Source organism: Silene latifolia, chromosome X, assembly GCF_048544455.1.
Source record: "Silene latifolia isolate original U9 population chromosome X, ASM4854445v1, whole genome shotgun sequence".
Taxonomy (NCBI): Eukaryota; Viridiplantae; Streptophyta; class Magnoliopsida; order Caryophyllales; family Caryophyllaceae; genus Silene; species Silene latifolia.
This window is the reverse complement of record NC_133537.1, coordinates 150,950,009-150,959,072: the sequence shown is the minus strand read 5'-3', so window position 1 is coordinate 150,959,072 and position 9,064 is coordinate 150,950,009. Positions and strand designations below refer to the sequence as shown.

Genomic DNA, 9,064 nt, shown 5'->3' with positions numbered 1-9,064 from the left:
GTTATTCCAAAATGTATAAAATGTGTATAATTATAAATCATCATATATTTTATTCCGTATTAATAAGTCTACACACAACAGCTTGCAGTCAATTTATTAATCCCGGTCTGTAATAATTAGGTATGACAATATTGTATAATATATACTTTAACTATAAATATCGCATATAATAATTAGCTAATTAAATATAACCGATTACATTTAATTACGAATTAACATCTTAATTCGTTCAAGCTAACATTATATACATTAATTAAATATAACTGTTTATATTCAATTTACGAATTGACAGTTAATTCATCTCAGCTAATATTATTTAATTAGATTAAATAATCGTCTCATCAACACATTGACTAACTGTTTAGTCAAATACATGGACTAACCTTTTAGTCATATTAGGCATCAATGTGATTACATTTCCATAATCACATCTCTCAAACACATCCTTTAGGTGTGACTTTTAGGGACCAGTTGATCACCGCCATCAGTATGATAATAACGTCAAACTTTCCAGCAAACCAACCGTTATTAGGTAATCGTTAATCAACTGATAAAATACAAAGTATACCCTTGTGAACTTATAAGAGATTTATAAATGTTATCACACTAACTGTGGAGGACACAAGCTCCAACATAATCTGCTCGTCCTGAGCCTGGGACGCCTGGCCTAAGTCTGGGACGCCCGTCTTGAGTCTGGCACGCTCGGATCATAGGTCAGCTTGTCTATTTGAGCTTGGATTGTAAAACGAACGTTATTTCCTCATCCGGACTCCTATTGGAGTGATTCAAAAGCCTAGACCACTTGATTTTTCGATGCCGTTTCATTTATAATTGTTTGAGAGCCAAACAAGCAACTCTTAGTTTGGTTCCAAGCAATTTCTTCTTGTAATGGCTTCCTTCTCGTCATCCTTGCTTTTAAGCCTATGATCCTTCTATATACTCTTTATTCATACATCCTTGGTCATAATTCTTACCTCCTCTTTATACTAGTCCATCCAAGATCGTCAACAAGCTTCTGAATATGCGAGAGAGGCGGGAATTCTGCCTCATTATCTTCTTTCCTACAAGACATATATAATGCAATAGGAAAGCAAAATAGGAAGGAATTGACGGATAAAATGGCCATAAAATGCTATATCAGTATGCAAAATAGGTTCAATTAGGGGACTAAATGTGCGCAATTAAGAGTCGCATCATTTTTCATATACATTCTCACACAGACAAGGTACTTAACACGATCTACCACTACCTGAGCATTATGCTCCTGGTTCCTAAATATCCTCCTATTTCTTTCCTTCTATATGCTATAAACTGCTGCAGCTAATGTCTTCTTAAACTAAGCAGCTGCCCATCCAACCTGACTTCCAGAAGTATAGCTCCATTGCATTCCCTCAATCAAATCTGAACTCCTTTCTATCAGTTGCTGCCAATGCTGCAGTTCTGCCCATACTGCTTGAGAAAAAGAGCATCTGAAGAACAAATGTTGATGACTTTCCAAGGCTTGCTTACAGATGCTGCATCTATTCACCAGCTGAAAGCCCCTGATCTGCAAGTTATCAACTGTTGCCAACTTCCCCTGAGCAGCTAGAATAGCTATAAACTGGTGGCTTGGAACAATGCTTGTGTGAAACAAAACTAAATACCAATCCTCCTGAATTGGAGCCTCCAGCAAGTATTCATAGATACCACTAGTCTGAAGTTTTCCACCTTTCACCCAAGAATCAAACAGTCCTACTGCCACCTAGTATGATCCTGCTTTGGCTAGCAGAACATCCCTTGTAGCTAAAATCCTCTTAAAACTTGAAGAAAACTGATCTTTGAAAGCAATAGACCAAATTGTGTCATTTTTCAAGACATACTCTTTGTGCCATTTTACCCACAGTCCTGTAGAAGTAGTAGATAACTTCAAAATCCAATGAAGCAGCAAAGCTACATTCCAAGTCTGCACATGCTTGAATTAAATCCTCCCCCTGTGCCAAGGGGCAAAAATGTGGTTCCAGCTTTTAAACTACATTTTTCTCTCCCCTTCCTTAACACCCCAGAAAAAATTCCTACTTAACTGGTTAATCTTATGGAGTACCTCTTGAGGAAGCAAAACACTTGAACACCAGAAATTTTCAAGTCCAAAAATCACAGCATAAAGTAACTGAGCCTTACAAGCATAAGTGATATACTTAGCTGACCAATGCTGCAACTTTTGCTGAATTTTATTGACCAAGGAGTCAAACATATTGACAGAATATCTAGATGAGCCAAGGGGCAGTCCCAGATATCTAAATGGAAAATCTCCTTTAGAAAACCCTGTTGCTTCCAAAATTGTAGCTCTTACCTCTTGAGAAACTCCCCCAAAATATATACTGGTCTTCTCCACATTTGTATTGAGACCAGATATAGAAGCAAAATTAGTTAAAGCATGTTGAACAACTCTAACTGAAGGGACATCCCCTCGAACAAAAACCATCAAGTCATCTGCAAATACTAAATGAGTCAAATTAAGTTTACTGCATTTTGGATGGAAAGAGACCAAAGGCTCCTGACATAAGAGTCTTAAGGATCTGGACAAGATCTCTATGCTGAGTATATGGAGAAAGAGGGTCCCCTTGTCTGGTCCCATCCTTGCCTGGAAAAAACCCAAAGAGACCACCATTAAGCTTCAAAGAATACCAAGTTCCTGTTATACAGCCAAGGACCCATTTGATAAACTGCTGAGGAAATCCAAACTCCTGTAACATATCAGCAACAAAGCTCCATTGCAAAGAGTCAAAACCTTTTAATAAGATACCTAGGAGATATGGATTTCTTATTGTAGCCCTTAGCCAGATCTTGAGATAACAAAATATTCTCATGAATACTCCTGCCTTTAACAAATGTTGCCTGCTCCGCACCAACAATTAAAGGAAGCACCTTCTGGAGCCTGTCAGCAAGGATCTTACTTACAGCTTTATAAAAATTTGTACAACAGGATATCTGAAATCCATCACACTTCTAGGAATGTCCTTTTTAGGAATAAGAGATATGATTGTCGAGTTTGCTTGCTTTGTCATCTTTCCAGTCCTAAAGAAATTTTGAACTGCCCTACAAAAATCACCCTCAACTATACTCCAAGCTGATTTGAAAAAGCCAGCATAGAATCCATCCACCCCAGGACTACTATTAGAATCCATACTGAAAAATGTAGCTCAAATTTCTACAGCAGTTACATTCTAAATCAGGCCTAAGGTGTCTTCCTCGGTAATCTTTGGACCACTGGGAATAGAAACATTAGCTAATCCTACTACTGATTTGACCTCCCCTAGCAAACCCTGGTAATAGTTCTGGAAAGCCAACCCAACTTTATCCATTCTATGTTGCATTACTCCTTCTTGATCTTGTATTGCACCAATTACCTGCTGGTTCTGCCTTTCAGAATTTTTTGCAAAAAAAATATTTGGTGCCACTATCTGAAAGTTGTACATTCTTTAGTTTAGCCCTTTGTTGCAAAATATTTAGTTCAGCACTTTTAAATTTAGTATACTCCTGCATCCATTTCTTCTCTTCCTGAATCAAGTCAGCAGATAATGGATCAAGTTGTAGATGATTTTGGCAGTGAGTCAAATGGTCTTTTGCTTCTTTAACTCTGAGAGATATATTACTATACTCCTTACCAGGCAACTTAGAAGGAGTATGTTTCACTGACTTAAGTTTCTCAAATAAACAGAACATAGGACTACCAACTTTGGAAGGGAGCCAAGCATTCTGGACAGTTTTGAGGTAATCAGGATGCTTCACCAAACTATTCAAAAAACTGAATCTCTTTAAAACCTTCTTATCCTCAGAAATAAAGACTAAAACTGGAGAATGATCAGAATGACCATCTTCCTAAAAGACAGCATGAGAAACAGGGAAAGAAGACATCCAAGGAGCATTGACAAGCACCCTGTCAAGCTTAGACCAAACCTTAGCACCAGGTTCCTGCTTATTGGTCCAGGTCATATCACACCCAGAGCTACTTAGATCATCCAGTTGACAGTCTGAGATACAAGAGTTAAAATCCAGCATCTCATGTAAAAGATAAGGATTAGGGCTAAGCTTTTCCTCAGGACACCTGACTATATTAAAATCACCTAACACCATCCATGGTATTGGTGAAGCATATGATCGAAGAGAATTCCACAAAGCTTCTCTCTGAACAGCATCATTACTCCCATAAACAAAACTGATGTTGATAGCATTATTAGTCTTAAAATGGTGAACTGTATAATTAATGACTTGGACCTCAATTTGAATATTACTAATGGATACTATTCGAGGATTAAACAGTACCCTTATCCTCCCATTGTAGTGTTTATCATAGTTACAGATACTATTCCAATTACTAAAAGAGTTCTTAAGAATATTCAAAGCCTTAGACTGCTTAACCCTTGTTTCCAAGAGAGCAATCAGATCCAATCTATTCTCGTACATATAGTTCCTCACCTTACTATGCTTAAGAGGATTATTGAATCCCCTTACATTCCAAGCTGCAACTTTCATTTATCTTTATCAGGAGGAACCACAACTTCCTGATTATCCACAAGAATCACTTCTGAACATTCTGAGTGCATTACAGCAGAAATTCCAGCAGAGTCAGAAATTTTCTCAAGAGATCTCTGGTCAACTGAGCCTACATTCTCTTGAACAACTCCTATCTCTACTTGATTAACCACTGAGGTACCACCTAGTTCACCTTCCTTAACCTCTATACCCTGCTCTTCCACTAACAATTTCTGCATAGCAAGAAGAGAGAACTGATTGGGAGAGGAAGGAATTGAAACTGGATCCAAACCTACCATAGAGGGAGAGGATTTCCTATTAGACTTCTTTACAGAAGGACTAGAGCTTCTTGAGTGCTTTACAGAACTCCCCTTTGGTGACTCACCACTAAATATGAGGATCTCTTACCTTGCTCACTGCCTGAGTCTTCATTCCTCACTCTTTGTGGAGAAGCCACCAAGAGAACTTATGAGGTACCACCTAATGCTTTACCATTTAACCTAAATCCTGGTTAGGAGATAGAGAAGTATTTTGTTTCCCTAAACTAGAAACAACAGGGGCACTGCTATCATCCTCAACAGCAAGCTTCTCCATGTTAGCCTGTACTAGCAGCCCCTTAGCTTTCTCCCATTTACAGGAATCAATGGTATGACCCAACATACCACACCCCTTACAAAAATAAGGATACCATTCATAGACAACCTTTTGAGTTACCTAACCTAAGTAAGGTATGTTAAGAACCACCTGATCAGGAATATTCTCAGAAACATCCATTTCAATCAAAACCCTGGCAAAGGAGAGCTTAGCTTTGGTAGTGGTTGCTAGATCAGCAAACAATGGCCTGCCAAGTTTACTAGCAATCTTACTTAACACTATGTCAGACCATAAGATATGGTCTAATCCAGGAAATAGAACCCAAACTGGCACCTTGGATACCTTCTCCATTTCATAAGAAAACATTGGAGACCAATGCTTTAGCACCAAAGAATTGCCCCCAATCTTCCATGGCCCCTGCTTTAGAACAGCATTAAGCTCCTCGTGGTTTGAAAATCTAAAATAAAACCACCCCTTCCTAAAATACTGAACTACAGGAGCAGCAAATTTTACCCCAATTTTTGGAGACAAATCTTTGAACCACTGCTACCGAGGATTTAGAACCCACGATATGCCCCATCAAAGTATTCTCCCACAGTTTCAATTCTTGCGCAAAATCTTGCTCTTCTAAGTCAATGATCTCCGAATTCACAATATTTTCACAAAAAAACAGGTTCATGCCTTGTTGCTTTGATTAGTAACAATTGAAGCCCAATTTTTAGGTTTTCCAGAAACTTTTTGCACCAATTTGAACATTTACAGCATTAACAGGTTCCTTAGGCATAGAACCCTCAAGAACAGTATTATGAACATCATTTTGTGATTGAGAAACAGTATTATTCACATCAGTTTCAGAAATTAGAACTTTCGAAGCAATAAAAGGTGCATAATTATCCACAAGAACAGAAGAATCACACATCGGAGCGACAACATCCAAATTTCTTGTTTTAGAACCGATAACTACACTATTATTAACATTAGGAACTGTAACAGGAGAAGACGAAGCAATACCAGCTACAGCAATGGCGGAAGTAATAAGATCATTCACCGTCCCCAAAATTCGCGGCAGGGTTGAAATATGCTCCCTCAAATCACCTTCATTTTCTTCAAATGAACCTTCTACAGAGACCTTACCCACCGGTGAAGCCATAGCCGACTTCGCTTTCGTAATCCGAGCTCGAGTACACGCCATGGAGAAGAAAATTTAATGGAGAAAAGCATAGTAGAAAACGGTTTTCATGAAAAAAAAAAGTTTGTTGAAAAGTTTGTTGAGAAAAATTAGAGAGAAAAAGTTCAAAGAGAGAAAGAGAAAAAAAGTTTGTTGTGAAAATGTTGTGAGATATTATTAGAGTACTTTTGATCTTGTTTTAGGTGAGACATTAGTTGACATAGTTGTGGCAAGAGAATTGTGGAACGTGTGTGTGTGTGTGTGTGTGTGTGTGATGTGACTCCTATTCACGCACATTTAGTCCACTAACTAGCCTAGTTCCTATGCTTTTTAGTGTATATTAGGGTCGTTTCTTGTCTTTATCTTCCTATTATGCATATTCTATGAGGTTTGGTGTCCTTTGTAAAAGAGGAGCACTAACCTTGCCCAAACGGAGTGAAACGGAGCTAAATAGATAACATCCAACGACAAAGCATCGAAGAGGAGACCAATGCTAAAGGCCATAGTTCAATAAATCAAGTTTTAGGGTAATGAAGGACAACCCCCATGACCCAAGAATCAATCCCCACAAGTTGTTGAGCAAGGATGACGAGAAGGGAGCCATTACAAGAGGGAATTGTATGGAACCAAACAAAGACTTTCTTGTTTCGCTCTCAAAATATGCTAGATGAAACCGCGTTAAAAAATCAAGAGGTCTAGGCTTTTGATTCACTCCAATAGGAGCCCGGATGAGGAAATGACGTCCGTTTTACAACCCGAGCTCAAATAGACAAGCTGGCCATCAGGACGCCCGAGCTGAGCAGAAGTCACCCGACCTGAGACCCAGGACGCCCGGGCTGAGCCTAAGTTGCCCGACCTCAGAACTTTAGTAGATTCTCTGCTTAAGAAATCGCTCGACCTCACCTCAATTCGCCCGACCTAAGACCCAGCACGCTCGACCCCACTCAAGGACGCCCAGATTCTCATACAGGGAGATTTTCTCAATCATGGAGTCGTGAGGCTCCTCCTAGGACTTGCAAGGCTCTATTCGACACCTAAGCATATTATTTCCTAATCTACCCTTGCCTAACCTAATGTTGTACCACTATATATACTCCATTTGTAATAATCAAGAGATTAAGCTTCCTTAGTTTAGATTAAGCTCTCATTAGGAGTATATTAAAATAGATTAGCCTTTAATCATTCCACAAATTGCAATTTAATCTTTCCTCAATAATTTCTCATACAATCTTAGATTTAGCTTGGTACTTGAAGAATTCTTGGGTTTGTATTGGGGATTTGACAACTCTCCACCATTAATCAAAGGGTTTCTTCTATTGTTCTTCCATTTCCTTTGTTCAATTCAAGTTGTTTACATTTGGATCTCTTGGGTATATATTTGAAGACTACGTGACAAGTCTCCATCTTTATTCAAGGATTCTTCTTTATTTATGTTCATCTTTACTTTCCAAGTTTGTAACTTTTTTAGTCTCTTTATTTACTTGCTAATCCTTCGCTTAATATCTTGCTTAATCATCATGTTGACTTGTGTTATGATTTGTGACGCCATTATTAGCTTGATAATCATGATGTTTTGTGAGTAGTCTCTTAACTAGGGATTAGTGGGGGATTAGGGGAGTTAAAATATGGGGGTAGATCCATACTTAATCTAATATGCTTTCATAAGATTGCTTGCTTGTTGTAGTTTCAACCTATGCACATGTTATGCTTGATAAATTGCTTGATTCACAACCTTGCATGAATCTCTTATCCATTAAACAAGACTTGTAAGATATAAACTAACTCAAGGCTTGTTAGACCATGCATATAGTTGAATAGGAAGAAACTAAGTCGACTTGTAGGTTTTGTACAGTCTTGACCGACTCGGCTCCCGAACCCAAATCTTCCTAGGAATTGTAAGAAATAAACTAACTCAATTCCACTACAACAATAATTTGCTTGCAACTATGTAAACATGTTTGTATGATCTCCACCATGATTCCCCTATAAACCCATGATTCCCTAGTATTGTTTATCATTTACACCCTTGTTTCTATTTACTTGTCTTGTTTACATTTCCTTATTGTAGCTTAGAACACAACTTCAACCCAAATCAATTGTGACACTAGCATAAATTGAGATAGATAGGCTTAGAACCCAAAGCACACCGTCCCGTGGATCAACCTCGACTTAACCACTTACTAGTTGTTTGTTGAGAATATAAATGTGCTTGATTGAGTGAACAACGACTCGCTCACCATCAAAATGGCGCCGTTGCCGGGGACGGTGTTTTGTGATTAAGTTCTTACTTGTTTGTCTATTTTTAATTGTGCTTTAACCTTGAGGAACTTGTTCCTCAAGGTCGTTTTTACCGTTTTATTGTAGTTTCCATGCTCGTAGTTATTTTCTTGTCTTAGCTATGATGGCTCAAGACTTGACATATGGAGTATGTGGTGGAGTTTTTGAGTGTGACTTTGGGTATGGGGAGTTTGAGGAGCAAGTCAACACAAATCTACCTTATAACTCATACAATGAAAATCCTAACTACTACCCCAACTTTTCCCACCAAAATTACCACTCCCAATATTCATAACAATCACCCTCCAAATACCCACTTTACAACCAATTTCAAATGCCACAATACAACCACTCTCACACCGACCCACAAGAAGAAGATGAGCCCAACTTTAACATTCAAAATGTGGTTCTCCAAATAATGGGAGACCAACAAAATTTCTTCACACAAATGCTAGAAGAGAGCCAATATAGAAACAATGTTCTTCAAAGCATTGTTACCTATGGTGAGGAGTT

General features: G+C 38.3%; 1 protein-coding gene across 1 annotated transcript; it reads right to left on the bottom strand.

Annotated features, from left to right (window-relative positions):
• Positions 1 to 1,336: 1,336 nt before the first annotated feature.
• On the bottom strand, positions 1,337 to 3,164 carry LOC141618570 (uncharacterized). Its single transcript, XM_074435672.1, has 6 exons — positions 2,958 to 3,164; positions 2,525 to 2,723; positions 2,330 to 2,469; positions 2,081 to 2,200; positions 1,860 to 1,970; positions 1,337 to 1,741 (listed from the first exon to the last, which is right to left on the bottom strand). Exons 1-6 carry the CDS (start codon positions 3,162 to 3,164, stop codon positions 1,337 to 1,339), a joined length of 1,182 nt encoding a protein of 393 aa, XP_074291773.1.
• Between the last annotated feature and the right edge of the window lie 5,900 nt (positions 3,165 to 9,064).

Coding starts and splice junctions, on each gene's coding strand:
- LOC141618570 (XM_074435672.1), bottom strand. CDS start 3,164: ATGGATTCTAATAGTAGTCCTGGGGTGGATGGATTCTATGCTGGCTTT. Junction 2,201..2,329: donor TTGGGGGAGTTTCTCAAGAG/GTAAGAGCTACA, acceptor AATAAAATTCAG/CAAAAGTTGCAGCATTGGTC. Junction 1,742..1,859: donor TGGGTAAAATGGCACAAAGA/GTATGTCTTGAA, acceptor GGATCATACTAG/GTGGCAGTAGGACTGTTTGA.